The sequence below is a fragment of the Cryptotermes secundus genome, unplaced genomic scaffold (assembly GCF_002891405.2).
Source record: "Cryptotermes secundus unplaced genomic scaffold, Csec_1.0 scaffold599, whole genome shotgun sequence".
Lineage (NCBI taxonomy): Eukaryota > Metazoa > Arthropoda > Insecta > Blattodea > Kalotermitidae > Cryptotermes > Cryptotermes secundus.
In genome coordinates this window covers 923101-948062 of record NW_019730109.1, presented here as the reverse complement: position 1 = coordinate 948062, position 24962 = coordinate 923101, and the positions used below count along the sequence as shown (strand labels likewise).

Sequence of the window (24962 nt, the reverse complement as noted above, 5' to 3'; positions counted from 1 at the left end):
ACTTTCCTATAGCCCAAGCTTTCAATCATCTCCTGTACTGCACTGTGCCTTATTCCAAGTTTTCGGGCTATTGTGTCCACAGTCACATGCCTGTCATCTTGAATTATCTCATTCACTCTTTCCATGTTGCGTTCAGTTGAGGCCACTCTGAGGCTCATCTTCGATGCTGGTGTTCCCATCTTTAAAATGTTTCACCCATCTTCGAACACTGCTCACACCCATGCACACACTTCCATAAGCATGGTGAATTCAGAACGCAGTGCTTAAAGAGGATAGAATGGCTGGAACGGAATTTTACAGAAGGGGAATTTTCAAACTCCCAGAATGCTGGGAGAAATGTGTACAAAGAAGTGGCAATTATGTGGAAAAATAAAGAAAGGTCTGTAGACTGAGGTGGTGTATTTGGTTTGTCAATAATAAAGCATGTTACTTTACAAAAAATTGTTGCTCATGACTTTCAGTACGACCTACATAGTTAAAACCATGAAAGAAAAATTTGACCATCAGCCCTGCTTTATGGAAGACTGATATTTCCTACTGTTGTACAAAGTGTTGATAAATAATAAAATGTATTTCTTTCATTCATCATAAACAGAAGAATCGGGCCATAATATCTGATATATTAACTAGACATGTGAAAGTTTTGAATTTTCAAGATAGAACTGAGAAAGTAAATTCTCAATTTTGGTTCAAACTTTTATTTTTGCTTGAATATTGAGAATTTTCTGTTATATGCTTTTGCTTTACATATTGGGGTCATAAGAGAGTGGTATCACATTCACCCTCTTCTGAGTTACAAAACTACAGAGGTCATCAGAACAAATCTGAATGCTACAGCTGCACACACATGCACCCACACACTAGATCATTTTAATTCATTTTAAGCTTTAAGCATGTTCATGCTACTATGCCAGGAGCATAGCAAGCGAGAAAATGAGTAATAAATATCTTAAATGGTCACAAGCCAGGACCCACCACACAGCCATCCGAAGTACATCAAAGTTGGGAAACGAAAGTGTTATTTTTTTTATTATTATTATTCCTAGCAGGGTGAGACAGAGTCCACCTGGTGCTGTGGCCACAACTGGTCTATTGTATCATCCTCAGATATCATACGATGGTGATTGTGGAGCAAATGGTGGAATAAAGATTGGCAGGGGAAACCAAAGTGCTCAGAGAAAACCTGCCCCCGTGCTGCTTTGTCAACCACAAATCCCATATGACGAGAGCCAGGCTTGAACCTGGGCTGCCACAGTAGGAAAACAAAAGTGGTAACTGAATGATTTACAATATCACAGTACTTTGTGTTGATGCAAGTGTACCTTGCCATAAAAATGTCATATCATGTGAAGAAAAGTACTAATGTGAAAGTGAATAATGTGTCAGAAGGTACCAGGTGACACAGCTCTTATCCATACTTTAGGATTATGGTGATTACACATGCAAAACAAACAAGCAACTGTGAAACAGTAAGATAATACTCCACAGACAAACATCTGAAGGTGGAAACATGAACTTCTGCAAATTCCGTGCAAATACCTTCATTTTTACAGAGTCAAAGACAGAATGGAATCTAAGTTTTGTATAACATCATGAAACTCAATGAGTAGAAAAAATTTAAGTCCAGCACTGGGTGATACAAGTGGCATGAAGAACAAGTTTTCTGTAGGATAAAGAATTTCACTTTGCAAGAAGTTACAATCACACTTCTAGGCACTACTGATGAAAATCCAGCATATTTTGATGTCATCCAATTACACCATTAATGACATAGGTGCAAAATCTGTTGTCATAAGACACAAAAAATGAAATGATGAAGCTGGCTGAAATGCTGTCAGAGTTGACAGGTAGTATAGAACTACCACATCTGATATTGAATATAAAAGCTATACCTAAGGCACAACTACACATGGAAATAATAATCATGTGTCACAGAAAGGGAAGGATAAGTACACAAATCAATGAATGATAGATACAAGTTGATTGAAACAAGAAACCTTGAGTATTGTTGATAAAATGAGAAATGCTTGTGCTGGGTGCATTCAGAGGGCATTTAACACTGATGATAAGATCTCTGATTCATGTAATAAATACTGACTTTTCATTATACCAGGAGAGATGACCTCTCCAGAAGAAACACTTGAGGGGTTAAAATAAAAAAGCACAGTATATCTGACAAAATGGATAGAGGGGAAGATAAGCTGGGAATGTTGGTACATCAGCAATGAATGTGAGACATAAGCTGGGTATTGTCAAGACAATGAAACTGAGACAGGCAACAGGAATGGTAAAGAGAGTGAGACTGGTATAGCTGAATAAAGGCTAGTGACGTTAAGAAGGAAACTAACTCAACAAAGGCCATATGTACCATATTTTCTAGTATTTACTTCCTTTCATGTTTTTGGAGTCCAAAATTAATACACAAAATTATTTTCTCTGCACAGGATCATCTGACATTTGAAACCCTCTTCCATTTATGTAAATAGAGTAGTACACTTTAGTGCACTGTGAAGAAGTGCTTGGTAGTATAGATTATTATGGTGAAGGAACTGGTCTACTAGAGAAATTCTAGTTCTCTTCTCGATTCTTGAAGTTCTATCAAATTCTCATCTTTACCTCATCTCAGACTGAAACAGCCTATTTTTAACTATGTTGACACCAACTGGCATACAACTGTACATGCTAATTAGGTTCAGTGCACATCCCTGACAATTTCCATACTACATACATGTTCCTTGTAACCATGCTACTGCATCAACTACTTCTAGTTCCATGTTTTGCAACTAGGGGAGCAAATATACCCCACTTGGTGCTCACTGTATGACATAGGAGCAGTTGTGGGTTGTTTCTGCAAGTCTTTATTACACCAAAATTTACCCTTCTTATTCTTTTATAACACTTAGGGTGTTGTTTGCTACCTGTTAATAACTGCTACTCTTTCTTAAGACAAATTTTCATGCATTCTTTGTAGAGTCTAAAATAAATGCATAAGAGGCAAGTCACCTGCATATTACATTCCCACCCACCCTCTCACAAGTGGGGGACAGAGAGGAAAAAAGAAAGAAAAAAGTTGTCCCTGTACTTAATTAGTTAAGCACTATGGCATGAAGACATGGGGGACTGGAGGTATAGTTCAACCTTCCTTGACCTTGGCACTAACAAGATCCAAAATGGTCTGCTATATAATGTAGTATTCAGAATTTCCAGGAGCATTCTTTGCAGTTTATTAAGCTCACTTGTGGTCCATTTATGAAATTTTATCAATGGAGCATGTCAGACCAAAAACATCCACTTATGGTTGTTAAGTCGATTTTATTATGGGTCACTGGCCAAGCACTAAAAATGCATGATATATATTTACTGAACTTCTTGTTTATTAATTAAAATGAAAATCTGTCTGATTTAGGGGCTAATACTGTGTTACAGACAGATATGACATTCAACAGATGTGTGCAATAACTACCACTATTCAAGTTTATCAAAATTAGTCCACTGGATTTCAAGTAATAAGACAGTGAAAAATAGTCTGTAATTATCTTAAAAACCACAAGGCTTAACTAACTCCACGGAGCCAAGTCCTGCTTGAGAAGCAGCCAGTTGTACCAGTTACTCAAGAATTTCCCAACATTTTACGGAACCTGAGGCTTCACTAACCTGATCACAAGAGCATTCCACTGGTCACTATTCTAAGTCAGATCAACCCGGCCCACCCCCAGAAAAAAGCAGCTTACTGAAAAAAAATATAATACACTTAATTTTTCTCTACAACTTTTGTTTGAAACATTTTTCATTCTGATACATATGTGGACAGTCATCCAGAAGTTACACTCAAGATACGTTAAGAAATGCAAGTAGGTCTTCATACGAAATATTTTTAGTTTTGTCCAATTTCAATCAAAATCGGAATTGTAAGATTTGAGGTTTTCATGGCGGTGACTATGAAGAAAGCAGTCTTCTGGGATGTGGCACCGTGTAAATGTGGTGTTAACCAACGTCTGTTTGTACCGGTTTTCACAGCCTCTTTGCTTGTGGATTGTCTTATTTTTCCTTCTACCCTGAAGATGGAGGTGATACGTTCCTCCAAAAAGTCAGTTAACACCACATCTACATGGTGCAACATCCCAGAAGACTGCTTTCTTCAAAATCGGAATTGTCTGACAACTTTTTAAAATAAATCTATCCAATAGTCTTCCATCAGAGAAATTTCACTGAGAAACCTATGTTTCCAAGAAACATAGTTTGGAAGTCATTGCTCTGAGTTAATTATTTTTTGAGGGGGGGGGATTAAGGTTAATTAAGATTATTTCTTCTGGGAAGACACACCATATAATATGGTAAACAGATACCAATATTTCAGGAGAACTTGTTGCTTCGACCTTCTGGATGGAAGAAGATGGAGGCAAAATGTTCTCTGAAAGTTGGTACTTATCTACCAGAGAACATGCTGTCATATCCAGAAGAAAAACAGTCTCAATCATGACAGCTGCAAACATCAAGATGAAGTCAAAGTCATAATGCCAAGTCACTTCTCTGGGGGGGGGGGTGTTTCTATCTAAGTTATGAACTCTACAGCAATTTGAATATTGAAAACTCACATTCAGTAGTTACATTCCAATAAAAACTGAGAACTGGCAAGCTGAAATGTTTTATATTTACTTTGTAATAGGAGAAAACTTGTTCTTCATGGTTCATAAAAATATCTTATATGGATAACTTCTGTAAAGGTATGGGATCCTATGTTATGACAGTTTCACAGTAAGCCAAGCAGGCAACAGGCAAAACAAAATGTCAACTAGCAAAAGCTTATAAATAGAATAAAAACTAGAAATGTGTGCTTACTACCTCCAGGAAACACTGCTACGCAAGTGCACATAGCAATGAACGTCGCACGCACGTAATGCAACGTGCGCAACACCCAGAGCAGAGGAAAGCATAGAACAACACAACAGAAACAATCAACATTAGTGCTAACTGCAACCTTCTCTTAACATGTATACTACCAACATGCCAACTGTGGCCATACTGCAGCATAGACGCAGTTACACGCAGTATAATTATAGCATCTGTAAAGCCATAAGCCAGGATTTAAACAGCACACTAGCTACAGGTGAGGTTTCTAAGTCATATTTTTAAATAAACTGAGTACATTCACACTGACTTCTGCTGTAGCAAAACATAATTCGGCACTAATGTGATGAGAGCTGTGATCAATTGCCATACAAATAGTATTTTAATAGCACAACCGAGGAAAACATATAGGACCCATCGATCATTCTTACACAACATCCGTAAACTTGACAATGACCATTTTTTATCCACATCTCTAAGTTTTCTATAGCATAAAAGATTATTAGCACAACAAACAGATGCAACTCCTGTTTAAAACAAATATTTCCTGTTTAAATCCAGAGTTTAAGACCTTACACCATTATAGCACATAGCACTGAAGTCATAAACAATTATTCACATAAGATTTTGTTTATACTAATTACTTCTTGCTCAAATTTTAATTCAGATATTCACAGATCAGTATGTAATTGTGTAACACACATGTACATACATGGCATGAGCATGAATGATCTTCACAATTTCAGAAATTTATTTTGAAGAAATGAAGCAAGATACAACATCCACAAATTTAGACATTAAACTATAACTGTCAAAGCTTATTTTACCACTGATAGGTGTTCAATATATGCACCTAGTACCATCAACACATTTTGCAGCAAAGGGAACTTTCCATTTACAAAAACAACATGTCTCACAGAATTGTTTGTAAAATGCACAAACAGATGGTTCTGAAGGTGGATCCTCTCCAGACTCAGACAAATAATGTTAATGCACTCATTTCACACATTTGGTTTTATTAAAGCATAGGGAATGCTTCACCTTTCACAGAGGTACTGCCATTCTCATGACTGCAGTACCCCTGGCTGCAAATCATAGTCACTGAATATGCACACTTTTATTAAAAGATTTGACAGTTGTAATCAAATATGGCTACTGTTACATGATAAATTTATGAAACTGTAAACATCATTTGTGTTCACCTATATATACGATCTGTTTATCTCAAGTGAACATGTTATTCTGCTTATTATTATGATTATAGTTGTTGTTGTTGTTGCCGCTGCTGTCATCATTTGTTACCGTTAATATTAGTACTCACTTTGAGTAATCAGACCAAGAAAGAATTTTCACCCAAACAGAATCATTACTGAGGGGAACAATGCTTGCTGAGTCTCTGCATGCTAAGAACTTCCAACAGATCTCCAAGATCCTTACCTTTCCTATTATTATGCTTTGTTACACTGATTAACAATGATTAATCAGCTTGTATCCCTTAGTGAGTGGGTGCTAATTGGGTGGCATGCTAATGCAAGGGTTGGGATGCAAAACACCAAAATTTCAACCTGGAGGATGTTTGAGAGTTACAGCATCACCCAAAGCCATGACATATGCCACTTCTTGCTGCTTCAGGAATAAAACAGCAGCTGACTAGGATTGGTACATGAAGATATGAGGCCATAGTGAAGCTACGAGTTTTTCCTTCTCCAAGAATAGGTGGATTCATATGGATTTGCCTTTTGACAGCTACTTTCCACAGGCCTGACAAGCCAAAAACTTAACAAGCAATGGTTCAGGGGAGTATCTGCTGTGACATGGCACCTCAAAAACTACAACAGTGGAGCAAGAAGAGATGGCCATCATGTGATAATGGCTTGATAAGCACATTTCCACAGCAACATATATGAAACCAACAATTCAGGCCATTACTATAGGCAGTGTTTTCTATGTGGTCTGTGCCAAAGTTATATAAGGAGGACTGAGGCACAGTTAAACATTCTGAGCAATGAGTTAGACATGAGACAGTCACCAGCCAGTAACAACATAAGCAGAAGAGGATAATGTCTGGATCTATTGCCAATCAATGGCCAATGAAGATGAAGAAGACTTAGTGCATGCTGTGATAAGAAGTGAAGTACATGTATTAGTGAAAACACTATAATAACTTGTAGTTATGAGTTGTAAATGTTCAGTAAATCTAGTTACTAACCCAAACCCTGTGCCTAGTCACTAAAACATGACAGTATGTTACTAAAAGAATCTTCATAAATTTATGCTTATGCTTATATTTATGCCTATTCTAATGATACTGTTCTTCCATACAATAAGTGCAGTGGTATGAGATGGGTGAAACTGCAAGGCTGAACATCTGGGCTTCTTAAAAGGAATTTCTGGATTGAGTATAATAAGAACTAAAATAGAATATGCTCAACAACTTTTAGATTAGAACCCTGGTTGTACTGAGAATAAAATATTTTGTAACTATGAAATTCCATTAACCTGATATCTGATTTACTCACACTTATGATCACAGTACAGGTTTCCACTTAGGATGTGGCTCAAATTTCTGATGTTTTGTCTCTCTTTTGCGTGTGTGTATGTGCGTATATGTGTGCATTGTATGCACTATGTTGAAAAGATTCATATTTCACCCACTTTACACTTAAGTTCTTAATCACACTGCCTTAAAATCCTGTTTTAAATGAACTAATCAATTCTTATCTACAGAGCCGGAACAGCACAGTTGGTATAGCGACTGGAAATGGACTGGATGAGAGAGGGGTGGGAGTTTGAATCCTGATAAGGTCAAGAATTTTCTCTTCTCTGTCGTCCACACCTGCTCGGGGGCCCACCCAGCCTCCTACCCAATGGGTACTGAAGGCTCTTTCCCTGGGGGGTAAAACGGCCGGGGCATGAAGCTAACCACTCACCTCCAACTAGTGACGAGGTCAAGTAAACGTGGATGTATACATCCACTTCCCCCACCCCATACATCTTCATGGCGTAGTGCTTAATTAGATAGGCACAGGGACAACTTTACCTATACCTTACAGGTTTTTACATGCAATTATTCTATCTCCTCCCTTCTTAACTTCTCTTATGAGTTACTGTTACAAGTGCAAAAGGACAGTCACTTCTCTGGTATCTGTATCATGGCATTAATGAATTTGGATTATCAACCATAAAAAGGTTTTGCCTTTAAGAAGAGAGACTGGAAGCAGAAACTCATGTCAAGGAGAGAGGATCTGGAAGGAAGCACCCAAAGCCTAATGTAACTCTGTACTCACCTAGCATTTTACTGACATAAGGTTCAATGTCCACATCCTGGAGGTGTTGGTATGTGTGAGCATGATACAGCCTTAGCGTGGAGTCTAATCGGATTGATACCCACACACCATCTCCAAGCCAGGCCATTTGTCGAACCTGGCTCTCACGTCGTGGATGAGCATCCAAGGACTTCTAAGGCAATGAGTACATAATATATGTTTCCTCCATACATAAGTTATTCAATACACCAATTACACATCATTGATAATTACTGATTGGATTACCCAATCACTTCATATGGGTGGAAACCCTAATCAGATACTAAATAACATGTACAGGATTTCCACTCCTATGGATTTGAGATGTGCATTGCACTGACCAGATTAGAACTTACATAATATACTTTCATTAACGCTGTTAAATTAAAACACAGGGGCTATTCAGAAAGTAAACTCAGGTCAGCTGTTAACAAAACAATGGGAACAAAATTGTACTACAAACATAACAAATATGTACATACTGAAGCTACTTCTGAATGTAGTCAGCACTGGAACTGAGACACCTGTCATATGTGGTAATAAGTTTTTGTATGCCTGTGTCAAAGAAGTCTGCTGCCTGTGAGTTCAGCTTTGTTTTGATGCCTTCCATCAAATCTTCATTATTGTTGAAGCACTGTGATCGCAGCCAGTTCTTCAGGTGGGGAAATGGGTGGTAACTGTTCAGAGTGAGGTCAGGATTGTGAAGAATGTGGTCAGACAACAGCCGAAATAGTCCAGCATTGCCCAAGTGCGAGCAGCTGTATGCAGATGTGCATTCTCATGAAGCATCACAACTGATATCAGCATTCCACACCTTCTGTTCTGAATCGCCCGTCCTATGCAGTTTTGTTAGTACTTCACAATACACTTCTGACATTATTGTGGTCCCTTGTTGCATGAAATCCACCATTAGCACTCCTTTCCTGTCCTGTCCCAGAAAACAGCTGCCATCAGCTTTCTGGCAGGCAGACGTTTGTTTAAACTTTATTGGCTTGTTTGGTGAACATGTGCATCCACTGCTTTACCTGCTCTTTGGTTTCAACATTCACATATGGCACCCAGGTTTCATCACCTGTTACTCGTATAATGTGACTGAGAAACTTATCACCATCTTTGCAGTATGGCTCTAAAAAGTCAAAGCCGAAGCCATTCTCTGCATTTTGTGTGCATCCATGAGCATTTCAGAACCCATCTTGCATAAAACTTGTGACAGTCTAGCCTAAATCTGATAATCTCATAGAGAACAGTGCATGAAATTTATGAATATTCACATGAAAGTTCTCAAATTGTGAAGAACTGTCTTTCACAAATTTTCTAATCAACACTTTATACAAAATCACCCACAAGAAATGGCCAGATTACCACTTCATTCTTCATGAACGTCGATCATCCGCCCACAAGTGTCTTATAGTTCCTTCACTCATTACATTTTGGCCATAAACTTCTGTGCATAATTCACAATGGATTTCCACAGCACTCATGTTTGTAGCAAGAAGAAAGCGAATAACGTGAATTTCGCATTTGGTGGGATTATCAATTGCACAACACATCATAACTCACTCAACAGAGAGAAGAACAAAAACTCTGTGACCAAACATGTGATGGTTTACAAGGCAATAAATCATGTGATGCTACTTCGCATGTGCAAGCTCTCCTGCTCTTACATTAGTTGAATAAAATAAATGGAGATTATTTTCAGAATAGCCCTCACAATTAAAACTTTCTCAGTGTCTCTTTTCCCCATCACTCCTAAAATATTTTTCATCATCTCTTCCTCTTACCATGTCACTTACAGAAACCCTTCTGATCTTCTCCCATCTTAAAACATGAGGTTACTAAAAGGCTCTTTATTGCCACTTTTCCTCAACACCTGGTCTCCAAAAAAACCTTTTCCATTACCTCTTTCCCTCAATCATGTGGTTACACCCTACAGGATAGCACAAAGTTCATCTCTTTCATTCAATCATGCCTTCACCTCCCACTTACCACCCAGTACAAGCTGCGCCATAGCTCAGGCGGTTAGTCACTGGCTACCCAGAGTGATGGCCTGGGTTCAAGCCCTGGTCTGGTCATGTGGGATCTGTGGTTGACACNAAATTCCGCGATTTTAGTCCGCAAGTGAACTATACCGACCAAGCGACTGCTGCTTGTCGGTGAAGTTAGTGCCAACTTTTACTGATAGAGGTGTCACGTGGTCAGCACAACAAATCCCCACGGCCATTAATAATAATAATAATAATAATAATAATACCACCACCTAGTACCATACCTATATAAGGGGTCAGTATAACAATGGCCTATGGGCCAGACAGCCTTGGTTTGATTCCCGGCATGGGAAGATTTTTCTATTCTCCAGTGTTCAGACCAGCTCTGGGGCTCACCCAGCCTCCTACATAATGGGTACCAGGAGTAAAGCAGCCAGGGCATGAAAGTGACCACTCATCTCCAACTAGTGCCGAGGTATAGAAATGTGGAGCTACACCTTCACTCCCCCATATGTCATGGCACAGTGTTCAATTAATTATGCAAAGGGACAACTTTCACCATATCTATATAAGTGCTTCCAAATTTCCCCACACACTTACTCTAAAAATGGTAATGACTATGATTGCCAAAATATGGGAAGACCTTCAACATTCTATGTTGCTTACTCCTGAAAGCTTAAGTTATACATTACATTACAGCCACAGATCCCAAGGACAATAAATGTGACGTTTCATACAGAATTTTAAAAGGCAGAGAAAATCCTCATCCACAAACAGTGAACATCACACACCTACCTGCAATTGTTCATGAACTATCATAAAATATAAATAAAACTTATATGTTTTGTACTACAGCTATGTTATGTTTTTAAATTATTACATTGTGATTTTAAATTATCAGATAATTGTTTTCTGGGCTGTTACTCCATACAGCTTTATCACATATTATAATATTACATCTAAATAATTTTTACAGGAGTGCATATCCGTTTTTGGACCTACATTTCTTATTTATAAAAAAATAGGCTCATGCAATCTATGTCTGTGTAACCACCCCCCCTTATCTTTTGAATGGCTGAACCAATCTTTATGAAACTTGGCATGAAATTATGTATATCATGGCACCTGAACTCATCTCACTGGCATACTTTATAATCTCTCCCATCAGTCTGTGTCTATACAGGGTGTTTCATGACTTTAGGGCATAACTGCAGGAGGTGATTTCCTAGGTCTTTGTAATCAAAAAAGTTCATATAAACATGTGTCCGATTTTGGACGGTTACGGAGTTATGACTGTTTTTTCATTCCAGTACATGCCCTCGTGTGAACCGCGTCTATCATCAGGCAGGTCGCTATTTTTAGCCAGCTACAGACAGAGCGTTCTCGTTATCTCGACACTTGAGAGGTACCTAAGGCGTGGTGGGTTGGTGTGTAAGGCCACGGCTAGTGTGGCGGCTACTGGTGTTCAGAACAGTTCTCATCTCGGTGCGTCTGTTACGTTCATGATGCCATTTACATTTTCATTTGAGGAGTATGCAGATATGATTTATGTGTACGGGTTTTGTGACGGTAACTCAGTTCTTGCCGTAGCTGAATATCAGCAATGGTTTCCGAATCATAGAATACCGAACCGGAAAGTGTTTACTGGAGTTTACCAGGCATTGCGAGATACCGGTAGACTTCCCGGTGTTCATATTGCAGCAGAAGGTGGTGTTAATGAAGGTGTCAATGAAGAAGGCATTGTTTGTATGGTACACCGCAGTCCACGTACGAGTACGCAAAGAATTGCCAGCCAGGTCTCCAGACTTAAGCCCACTGGATTATTGTGTGTGGGGATGGAAGAACTGGTTTAGAACTGGTTTACAATGTGAAGGTGGCAACAAGAGATGCTTTGCTCGGTCGCATCCTGGACGCTGCTGATCACAGAAACAGCCAGCTGAAGCTGCTACATGCTACCCGTGCGGTTCACAAACGAGCGGCAGCCTGCGTTGCGGCCGGCGGTGGCATTTTCGAAAATCAGCTTTAAGCACCAATCCATTTAAATTAAAGGTAATTTCATGAAGTTAACTTTACATTCATACTTTAAATGTATCATGTATTATGCTGGTTTATTATTTTGTTCCGTTTATTGTCAGTAATCGTTACCTTCTATTCTGAGTTTAAAACGATCATAACTCCATAACCGTCCTAAATCAGACACATGTTTATATGAATTTTTTGATCACAAAGACCTAGGAAATCACCTCCTGCAGTTATGCCTTAAAGTCGTGAAACACCCTGTATGTGTGTCCCCCTATTGTTGCTAGGCAATGGCTCATTAAAAATGTCACCATTGCAATAAATATACATGCAACAACAGAAGAAATGTTACATGTGCCATTTTCTATGAAGTCCATGTCATATCAAGGTCAGTAGGCAACCAGTTCTTCCCAGGAATTCTTGTTAACTGTATATAATCAACAAAAATTCAAAATTCTACAAAAATGTTGCATGTGAGAAGCGGCTCAGATGTTTGGATATCTGTCTTCTATGTAGGGGGCCTTGGTTGCAGAGCCTTTCTACTATACAAAAAATAAGTGCTCCCAATCCTTCCTTATATGTCCTGAGAGTTCTCAGTCATTTCTATATCACAGAATCAACAAACATCTCTGATGGATCTGACTTCCAATTCTTCTGGAAACTCAGACTTAGAAGTTTGAATCACTGCTACATCAATACTTTCAGCCTAAACATGTATCATAAAAAGTTCATAGGCATTCATTTTCCACCTACCAAAATGTATGCACCTGTCAATTATCAAGAAAACAAAAAGATTTCACATAATCACCATGGTGTAATTTTCCATTTTAACCCTCAATATGTGTAACATGAGTTGAACTTCTGCATATGATGTCTATTATTATGAAATATTCTGTCTACAATGAATACTGTTTCTAGTTTAAAAAATCTACATGTCCACCATGCTGGGGTGACTTCTTTCTTACCAAATTTTATAAAAACTGTAAAATATGTTCACACTTTATTACAGAAGGATACACACAATATTCACCCACTTTACCTACTCACCTCCACCTGTAAACTTCTTGGGTGTAATACATGAATTTTGTTTCTGTAGCCGCACCACACTCTTCCATGGACAGTCACCATGCATCGAATGGAGTGATGGGGCCGACCAAGGTCAACTAAATGATAACTTCCTAAGTCCCACTGACCATCAGGACCTCGGCAGAATACAGCTACTGATCCATCTGCAAGCGCTGCCAATACACGCCCACCAACGTGACTACAACACACAAAGAGAACATCGTAGAAAGATTCTCTTCCAGAAAGCCGTATACTATTGGGATGCACCTAAATGATAGCTCTATCCACTGTGTCACATATTTTTCATGGTGACAGAATCATATCACAATGCTCACGACAAAAATGCATAATTTGAGAACTACTGCATATAACTTAGTGGAATGAAATTTTGACTGCACGATTAATACAGATTCAGTGTATCATATACTGTAAATCTTTCCTGTACACAGAGAGGAACATGACAGCTGCAGCACCTACTCCTTTCATCATCTAAGCTATTCAATATATATGGAGGTACCATCTATATCACAAGGCCACAACCTCCATCCGCAAGTTGACGATATGTCATGAAGTCACGACAACTGACCAACTTAACATGGCATCATCTAAACTATCAACATCAAAATAATTATGATTATCATCACCATCATCTACATAAACTCCATCAAAATTTTTTTTGGTACTGCAACTGTAAAATAGCCATGATTAACCTGTGCAAATGGGCATTACAAACCTTAACTAACGTCATGGGGCTCAGCCTTTCTTGAGAAGTCGCCAGTTGTGCAGCTACTCAAAAACTTCCCAACATTTTATGGAACCTGAAGGTTCATTACTGTGTTCACAAGAGCCCTCCCCTGGTCTCTATCACAAGCCACATCAATGCAGTCCACACCATCTCATCCATTTTAATATTATCCAACAACCTACATCTTTGTCTTCCTATTGGTATCTTCCCTTCTGGCTTTCCCACCAATATCCTATATGCATTTCTCTTCCCCCATTCATGCAACATACCCTACCCATCGCATGCAACTTGATTTCATCATTTCGATTATAACTTGGTGAAGAGTACAAGTCATGAAGCTCCATCTCTACCATCTGTTGGAGATACAAATAACCATACCAAGCTCAGCATGAAACTGGGTATGTGCCAGGTCTGACAGTGAATGTGTTAACATGATGTCTTTTAGAATAAATCCATACTCCAATTTCAGGTATACAAATTCACTAAATCCTCAAAGTCACTGTAGTAATCTAGTAGGCCCAAGGATCGTGGGTTCAAACCTGCCCAAGGTCAATGGATTTTTAAAGGTGATAAAAATTCATAGCAAAACTTCTGTCAGAAGGGACATAGAGTCTTGGTTCCCATGTCATATATTTATGGCATGTAAAGGAACCTTTGTTTCATGATATGAGATGAGTGAAGGGCAAATCAGACAGCATTTTCCATGACCCACAAAACTCCCTAATCTGCTCTTAGATGTTGCTGTGGTCGCACGACTGTGAAGACCTCTGGCAGGGAAGAGTGGGAACAATTTGCTGGAAAACTGAATAATGTAACTCGTCAAAGTGGTGTCTGAACAGAAAATGTGCTAAAAATACTCCAATCAGTTGAGGTTGAAAGCACAAATGAATCGTCAAAGAGGAGCATTAGAAACCAACCACATTTCCTTAGGAGCTAAGAGGCATCAGTTTCTGAAGAGTCAAAAACAGTCTTGTTAATGGCTGATGTCCAGTACTTCGGTTCAACATACATATACAAAATAATACTTAGATCCTTATACACCCAAATTCACACTTATATGAATTAGGTTACATTAACTGTTACCTACTGGACCACACTAGCTATTTATCTACAATGTCTGCCAACATAACAGTATTCAAAAGAATGAACACTTTCTCCCTGCAATTATGTGCAATGGTAATGAATGTTTTTCTGCTCCTCACCTACTTCCAACCATCTATCTTACTTCTATCTACTTGTCAGATCTCATTTTTTGAAAGCTGTTCACCTATTACATGAGGGCTATTTGGAAATTATTCTCCATTTATTTTATTCAACTAATATAAGAGTGGGAGAGCTCGCACATGTGAAGTAGCATCACATGATTCATTGCCTTGTAAACCATCACATGTTTGGTCACAAAATTTTTGTTCTTCTTTATACCAAGTGCGTTATGTGTTTTGCGACTGATAATCTCATGAACTGAGGAATTCACGCTGTTATTCTCTTTCTTTGCACTAAAAACATCAGTGCAGTGGAAATCCATTGTGAATTATGCACAGAGGTTTATGGCCAAAATGTAATGAGTAAAAGAACTGTATGACAATGGTGCAGAATGTTCAAAGCTGGGCGGAAGAACAATGTTCATGATGAAAAATGAAGTGGTCATCTGGCCATCTCTAGTGAGTGATCTTGTTCAAAGTGTTGACTAGAAAATTTGTGAAAGACAGCACTTCGAGAACTTTCATGTGATTTTCCACAAATTTCATGCGCTGTGCTCTATGAGATTATCAGAGTTTGGCTACACTATCACAAGTTTTGTGCAAGATGGGTCCCGAAAATGCTCATGAATGCACAGAGAATGCAGAGAATAGCTTTGGCTTTGACTTTTTCAGAGTGCTGCTGCAAAGATGGTGATAAATTTCTCAACCACATAATACAAGTAACAGGAGATGAAACATGGCTGCCATATGTGAATGTTGAAACCAAAGAGCAGGTAAAGCAGTGGATGCACACATTCACCAAACATGCCGTAAAAATTTAAACAAATGTCTGCCTGCCAGAAAGTTGATGGCAACTGTTTTCTGGGAAAGGACAGGAAAGGAGTGCTGATGGTGAAATTCATGCAACAAGGGAGAACAATAACGTCAGAAGTGTATTGTGAAATACTAACATAACTGCATAGGGCCGGACATTCAGAACAAAAGGCATGGAAACCTGACAACAGTTGTAAGGCTCCATGACGATGCACATCTGCATACATTTGAGCAACACTGGACTATTTCAACAGTTGCCTGACCACATTCCTTACAGCCCTGACCTCACTCTGAACAACTACTGCCCATTTACCCACCTCAAGAACTGACTGCGATCACAGTGCTTAAACAATAATAAGGATTTTATAAGATGTCAAAAGGTAGCTGAACTCAGAGGCCACAGACTTCTCTGACAAAGGCATATAAAAACTTATCGCCCCATATGAAAAGTCCCTCAATTCCAGCAGTGACTACGTTGAGAAGTAACTTAAGTATGTACATATTTTTTTGTACTCGTATATAATACAATTTTTTCTCACCCAATTCACAATTCACCCAAGGTTATTCTCCAAACAGCCCTCATACATGTTGATTTATTTTCTATGCTCTATTCTGAACTAACCATTACAATTAAAATGAAGAACCCCATAAGACTACCATTTGAATGAGGTGAGGAGAGAAGACAAGCATTCAGATATAAATTCTGACTAAAACTGGCATTACTGTGGTTCGCACCCTCCACACTCTTCATATTTAGTGCTGTGTGACCTAATTTTTTCTGAACTTCAAGCTGGCATTGAAGGGAAGGAGACTGGATGACATCATCACAATTCAAGAACTTCATGCTGCACTTGCTGAATCCCAAACACAGGACTTCCAACAGTGATACAACCAGAGGACTTGATGCATAAAGTTACAATAAAACTACTCATACTTTGAAGGGGACCTCCTGGACATGCAACTACTGCCACGAAGAAAGTACAATCCATAAATTATTTCATCACACCACCTATGAGAGAAAAAATAAGACATAAGAAGACATGGGAGTAGATGTAAAGGCAAATTTGACTTCTGAATCTTGGAATGACCCTAAAACCATCCAATGCAGTGGAGGAGGAGAAAGAGAAGTATATGAAAAACAACAACAATAGCAGTAAGTACTTACAGTTCTATAACTCTATTAAAGCTGAAGGCAGAAGATAAAAAGCCCTTCGTACAGAAGATGGACATAACTAAGAATTACATATAGAGATTGAAATTCTAATTATTTTTTTGGGGCGGGATATAAATAACCTGAAGACTAATATGTTATACTTACACTATGCTGAGTACAGAGTCCTTGAGGCGTACTGAGTGCAAACACCGACGCCACTGAGAAAGGCCAGAATGGACATAGATATTTCCATTCTGGGAGCCCAACCATATGGTTGGCAACACACTGCTCATCTTCTCTACCTCTTCATACAGCACATCATTTTCTATATTATGCAAGAGAGAACACAGCATTAAATACAGTTAAAGAAATCACAAAAAGCCAAGGGGTTCAAACACTAAACTGACAAAATTTCAGTAAAGTTCACAATTGGTATTTTCTGTGTGATGATCTAATGCATACCATTAACTTTAGTGAAATGACGGTTTGGGCCCTTCAAGGTAGTGGGATGCAGATTTTATTTTACAAATTTTCACTGAGAAAAACAGGGTTCTGTTGTTTCCTTAAATTCACATTCCAAAAGCTGAAAAAATTCATAGTTTAGAATCATTCCTGTTTNCGGCGCGCACTTGATTGTACGCACTGTATATATAAAATCATGGTTACATAAGTTTATAATATAGCAATAAACTGAAAATTAAATGATGAATTAGTTACCTGAGACAGAATTTTTATGTGTTTGTGACCACCAACTTCAATGGACATAAGGGGAGAGATATAGTATGTGTCCCTTTCTCCCTCCCTCTCTCCCCTCCCCTCATCTCTCTCAGGGCAACAGGGCGATTTCATCTCAGTGGAGCAGGTTTTCTGCACATAGTTCTAGGCCATTAGGGAGTCCAATTTCTTTGTAATGTCTAACACGCTTTTTTTTAAAGATTACAAACACAATTTATTCATACTGAAATTACATAAATGTTACTAATATAAGAAATGCGGATCTATTATGCTGCATAAAACAATCAGTTTATGTATTGGCAAGAATTCTGACACTTTTAGTAGCAGATCTCATACACTGCCATTGGTTATTATGGGAAAATGATGTTTGATGTATGCAATTGCTCCCACTGCAAACTTCTTTTGGAATTCATCCCTTACATAAATTGAGGAGTACATGTATTGTGATTCTTGGAAAGTACTGCACAAATTTTACAGATCTATTCTTTGAAATATAAGTATCTGGAGGGAGGGAAGGGGGAATATGCTGATAGCAACATACACTAAGCGGAATGGGTAAACAGTTTATAAAAGCATTCTTATATGCATATGCAGAGGAGGGTAGATGTGGCAAAATTAAAAGACATTCATACATTCTTTCATGGTGTGTGTATCGATGGTCATCATAGAAGGAATTCTTTCAGAAAAACCAGTTTCCTCTAAAATTATTTTCTATACTTTTATTACAACACTAACCTACTGGGAGCTGTGAAAGTCCATCCCGTACAACACCAGTAACTTCCTTCACCAGACGCCGTACTGGAGCTGCTGTCTCCATAGAGTCAAATTCTATAAAGAAATATCACAGCTCTTAAAACCAAATTAGTGCTTCAAACATTTCTTTATTTTCAAACAAAGGTAAAAGGGAACTTATATGTAAGATTCATTTTGGTGCATACAGTCCAATTCACAGCATTATTTTATTTTGTTTTAGGCTAACACTAGATGATTCATAACACAATGTATGAAAGATATTCTCTGCACTGTCAGTGTCAAGCATGCTCCAAAAGATTAAAATCAGACCTTTCTACCATTTTTCATAATATTTATGGCAGTACAGGATGTTAAAAATCCTACCATTCTTCGCTGACCATGTTTACTATAACACTGGAAGCACTCTACTAGCTTGAAGATCAGATATGCATATAAAATTTTGGATGAAAAACCTAAACAGGAGAGACCACTTCAAAGACCGAGGAACAGACAGATTAATAACATTAAAATTAATCTAAAAATAACAGGTTAAAGGGTGTGGACTGGTTTCATTTGGCTCAGGACAGTGACCAGTGGCTGGCTCTTGTGAACATAATAATGAATCTTCAGGTTCCATAACATGTGAGGAGCTTCTTGACTAGCTGAGTGGTTATCATTAGTCTCAAAATCAAATTACCTTTGTTGGTTGAAGTGTCACTTTTAGGATGACTACTTCCTGTTGCACAACTCACAAATGAAATTTTGCCAATGTTGGACTCCTGATCACCCAGATCCTCATCTTGTTCTTCGTTCCCTGCTATGACATTGGCACTTTCACTTCCTTTTTCTTTCTCTTGTTGTTCTGTCACCTCTTTGTTGTTTAGTTCCACATAGTCAACATCAGACCTTGTGTAATCACTTTCCTGTGCCCCTAAGAGTGTAATGCATTAATTTAGTAGATGACCCATCCCAGTGGCAGTATGCTACAAGCCGGAAGGTCACGGGCTCAAGTCCTGATGAGGTCACTGGATTTTTTTCAATTGACCTAATCCTTCCGGCCACACTATTGTCCTGGTATTGACTCAGCCTCTAACAGAAATGAGTATCAGGAATATTCTTGGAATATTCTTGGGGGTAAAGGGCAGCCGGCGTGTAGGGCTGACAACTTTGCCGCCATCTATGAGCCAAATGTCTAGAAAATGTGGGAACTTCAACATCTCACAACCCTATGGGCCCAACCAGTTACAGGGATACCTTTACTTACTTTTTTTTACCCATCTCAGTGAAGAGTACCACCATCCAGATGTCAGCCATGTTATCTGGAAGTTCACCAATGTTCTGGAGGAATAAACTGCCTCTGTCTTCACAGTCAATGAATAAATCAAGCAAGAAACCAGCTAGAAAAAGGCAGTCTCCATTTTTAGGGCCAAAGGGTAAGGCAAAGAAGGAAAAGATTATTACTCATGAACATGTAATAATCCATGAAAAGAACCTATATGTGGTGTGATCAAATAATTTATGGATTGTATTGTATTCCTGCTTCCTGGTACCAGATTTAGAAGTTACTTATTTATTAATAAGAATTATTAATATGAACCAATTAAGGAAAATGTTACATGGTGGTCAAGGCATAACCATATATTGAAAATTATGTAATGAACCAGATATAGTGAAAGTGATCAAAGTGGGGTCTTTGACATGGATGGGACACTTTTTTCAGAATGAAGGAGCAGAACCATTGTAACAGATTGTAGCGCCCGCAGAAAAAGGAGGTTGGGGGAGAACTTAATATTCTATGCTGATGCCTTCAAGGTAGTTCACTTGAAACTTGACCCATCAAGTAAAATGATTGTAGCACTGTTAAAAACATTTATAGAAGTCCTCTGTTTCAAAAACAGCAAATGTACATTGTGATTGTTCTCGAATTACTGTCATCCAGTGTCCTCCTCTTCAGTGCCAACATTAGTTTCAGAAAAAGAGAAACGCTCACACTACGTGAAATCTGTGGGGGGACAAACAGCAAGGGATAACATCATACCATTTTTAGCCAGAAATTTATGCTGAAACAGAACAAGAGTGAGCAGGAGCATTGTTCTGATGAAGAAATCAATGTTCAGTGTGACATTTCTTGGGATGGAATGTTTTTAAACACCTCCTCTTAGACACTGTGGAATATGTGAATAAAACTGTTGGTTCAGACTTCAACTTGTGGGGAAAGTTCATGATAGACAATTTCATGAATGCCAAAAAATACAATTGTATTTCAAGATTCAAGAGAAGAGATGATTCACATTTTGTCACTTTCCCTGCATTTTCCACAAATTTCATGGTCAATTCTTCACAAAATTGTGTCTGATAAACTTTGTTTTTGGAAATTGTGTTCACACTGGGTGCCGAAGATGCTTATGGAAGAACACAAAATGAAACAGCAGGCCAGTGCATTTACCTTTCTGACACGATACATTGAGCAGAGAGATAACTGCTTGAGCCACATAGTCACAGGTGATGAGACATGAGTGTTGCATCATTGCCAATAAAGAAAAACTTCAAACAGACTACTTAAACTTGCAAGAGATAACTGCTTGAGCCACATAGTCACAGGTGATGAGACATGAGTGTTGCATCATTGCCAATAAAGAAAAAATTCAAACAGACTACTTAAACTTGCAAGATCATGTGCACAGTCTTTTGGGATAGAAAACGTATTCTGCTTGAGGAATTCTTGCCTCAATGCTCAAAAATCAACATAGGCATCTATTGCGACACACTTGAGAAACTGCATTGTGCAATGCAGAACAGGCAACATGGCATGCTTAGTCAGGGTGTTGTGATGCTTCATGACAATGCCTGCCCACACACTGCTGCTGTAATGTAAGATCTCATCACAATTAGCCAGAAACAACTCGATTATCCCCACTATAGCCCAGACTTAGCACCAAGTGATTTTCATGTGTTCCTGCATCTGAACCCTTTCCTTAGTGGCCAGCAGTTCCACAATGATGAGGTTAAAGAAGCCGTAAACACTTGGTTTGCATTGCAGGCGGCATCATTCTACAATGCAGGGATATAAAAACTGGTGCCCCACTATGACAAGTGCCTCAACAATGGTGGAAAGTATGTCAAAAAGTAGTGCATGGTATGTACATCAAATGGCAATATAAACTGTCTGAAAATAAATTCTTGCTTTTTCAATAGTCCATTGGAACTTACTTTCTAGATAACCCTTGTATGATCTCATTTCTCAGGGTTATTTGTGAGAAACAAACTACAACTTGGAAACAGACAGAAATATCTTAGCAGATTCTACTCGACATCTGACTAACAGTGGAGTTTTATCCTAACTGCAATAGCATCACTCTGTTGTCCGTCCAGGCACTAACTGATCACACCATGTGTTATTAAATAGTGTTATTTCAGAATTCAAAATGGCGTGAAACATCCTTTATAACTAAATAATTCCCTTTCATGAGATACCATGGAATAAAATGCATGTACACTGCAACCTCAACACATGAGAAATTAAGAAAGGTAAAAGTAAAGCTATCCCTGTAACAGGCCGCAAAGGTCCATAGGGCTGTGAGACTTCAAGGTTCCCACATATTCTGTAGAAAACTGGCTCACAGATGGTGATAAGGTTGTCAGCCTTACACACTGGCTGCCCTTTATCCCCAAGGAAGATTCCTGGTATTCATTTCTGTTAGAAGCTGAGTTGACCCCAAGGCCATAGTGGAGCTGGAAGGATTAGGTCAATTGAAAAAAAAAATCCACCTCATTGAGAATCAAACCCGTGACCTTCCAGCTTGTAGCACAGTGCCTCAACCAACTACACATCCATGTGCATTCACACAAATGCTCATTATAATAAGTATTCATAATATCTAAAAATGGTTGAAATACAAACAATATAAACTTCAAGTCAAGCTTCTAACTGCATACATTATTACATGGCACTACAGTTTATAAAATTGTTCTAGTATGGCAGCACTTATTATTTTGGCACATCTGCAATGAAAAGTTGTGTGAATACATGTAATAACTTCACAGTATTTGTTTGTCTATCCATCTGTCTGTATGTAATAACTTCAGAACTAATATATGGATTTTCATGAAATTTGATGTCAAAGAGTGTTACTAAAAATTGTCAACACATTACTGTTTTGGTTAAAACCTCACTACTCTTTACGTAAAAACCGAAGCACATTACTGTGCAAATATCAGGCATAACTTATTAAACATTTATCAGAACAAATATTGTTTTGGAAACAATTTGTGCATAACAATGAATCTTGCATTTGATGCCTGGCGTACTTTTCCTGTAGGTCTTGTAGTTTTCACATAATAAAACAAAATGGATTTTATGCTGTATATATACAATAACGGAGAAAGCACATAGCTGTTATCTATCCACAAGTTGAAGTGATTATCATACAGACATAAAGGTAATGACAAACAATGAAACATTCTTGTTATTCTTAATATTATATGAACTGAGAGGTTGAAGATTTCTCATGCTTACATAACCACCTGTACTCATGACTATCAGCTGAAGCTTCTCAATTGCAAATTAGAATAATTCCACATACAAATACTTAGAATTTCCACCCCATGATTGCATAAAGTCTCTATTAAGACATACAGTTCTTAGATTGCGGAATCCAGATTTTCCTCTTGCAAACAATGCAAAGTCGCAGGGGGTAGTTTCACGGTACCTTTATGGACCAACAGCTGTAAAGAGCTTGGAATGCAAACTTATGATTAGTTTGTGGAAAAGGCTGCACTAAAAGAGTCACAGATGACTAGGAAATGCTTGTTAATGTAAATGTGCCAGAAAAATGTCCTCATTTTATTCAGGGTGCATCAGAAAGAATGGATGGATTTCACAAGGCAATAAAATTGGTAAAGCTTCATCAAATCCAAATTTTATTGTTACCATCAGATTCGCCAATACATGCAGTTTATTTGTGGAATACAATATCATCCATATGATGTCTTTGGCTTCTGATATAGATGTCAAGGCGTTTTCTGAAGTTATTCATCACTCTCGTGGCCATATCTGGTGGAATCGCTATGATTTCTTCTCAAATCGCTGTCTTCAGCTCGTCCAGTGTATGTGGTCGATGTTTATAAACTTCCACCTTCAAATGGCCCCAAAGGAAGAAATCGCAAAGTGCAAGATTGGGCAAACATGTGAGCCAAGGAATGTCACCGTGATGTGAGATGATGTGCCCCAGAAAGAGCCCTCTCAGGAGATCCATTGTTACTCGTGCAGTGTGAGTAGTGGCCCCATCTTGTTGAAACCAAATGTCCTCAGCATCAACAGCAAGCTCCTTCAGCCTTGGTTGCAGGAAATTTTGTAACATTTCAATGTAATGAGCACTTGTAACAGTTACTGCACGGCCGTCCTTCTCAAAACAGTAAGGCCCCCAAACACCAAATTCTGCTACAGCACACCAAACAGTTACTCTCCCACTGTGAAGAGGTCTCTCATGCAGTTCTTTAGGCTAGGTTCCTGCCCAATACTGAAAATTCTTTTTATTTACACAACTGGATAGGTGGAAATGGGCTTCGACACTGGTCAACAGAATGGCGGTAGGGGGCACGCTGGCAACTGTTAACATGATTCTCCCACTCTCCTGCATGAAGTTCTTGCACAATTACCATTTTGTAGGGGTGAAATTTAAGGTCTAAATGCAAAATTCGTCTTACCGTAGTGTCGGATAATCTCAGAGCAACAGCACATTTGTGAGCTGATCGTTGACGTGACTGGATAACTGACTGCCTTACTGCCTCCGCATTTACAAGCGTATGAGCGCTCTGTGGCCGTCCAGGTGATTTCTTCTTTAAGGTTGAACATGTAGCATGAAATGAAGCCACCCATCGCAAAATTGTATTCCAAGTAGGGATCCTATCGTGACGTCCGAGCTCGAAATGAATGCGGAAGGCTCACTGAGTGGCAATCACAGACTCTCTGTTTTTCAAAAACGTCTCTATGACGACCACATGCTGTGCACCCGACCACTCCATGTGACCAACTGAAACTGCATTCTCCTGCTGACCCAATGGTCGGCCCCCCCCACTCTACACCTCCCCCCGTCACGGCGTAACGGTCACTTGAAATCCATCCATTCTTTCTGACGCACCTTGTATAAGACTTTTCCATATATGCAACAATAAGAAAGAAACAGTGCTAATATTCATTATCAGTATAATGCAGGTCTCATTACAAGTCATACTTGTTTTACTTGCAGTTCCACTATGCATTGATAAACTGTATCAAATATTTATATTTAGAATATCCCATTATCCAAGAAGAAAAAAATTCTGTATAACATTCTCATTAATTCAGACACACCTGTTAAA

The 24962-nt window shown here is 38.6% G+C and overlaps 1 protein-coding gene across 13 annotated transcripts in view; it reads right to left on the bottom strand.

Moving 5' to 3' along the window:
- LOC111866169 (C-Jun-amino-terminal kinase-interacting protein 4) overlaps positions 1–24962 on the bottom strand; it is a 114403-nt gene that overhangs the window by 32709 nt on the left and 56732 nt on the right. For 7 of the 13 annotated variants that reach the window (XM_023854838.2, XM_023854840.2, XM_023854842.2 and 4 more), the window contains 6 exons: positions 19300–19533; positions 18606–18698; positions 17301–17460; positions 13205–13421; positions 8136–8307; positions 4843–4857 (listed from right to left, as the gene is read on the bottom strand). In XM_023854838.2, coding sequence (XP_023710606.1) covers positions 4843–4857; positions 8136–8307; positions 13205–13421; positions 17301–17460; positions 18606–18698; positions 19300–19533 — 891 coding nt within the window. Of the gene's footprint in view, positions 1–3644; positions 3731–4842; positions 4858–8135; positions 8308–13204; positions 13422–17300; positions 17461–18605; positions 18699–19299; positions 19534–24962 lie in introns of those variants that run through there. The other 6 variants (XM_023854839.2, XM_023854846.2, XM_023854847.2 and 3 more) reach the window with 3 other exon arrangements.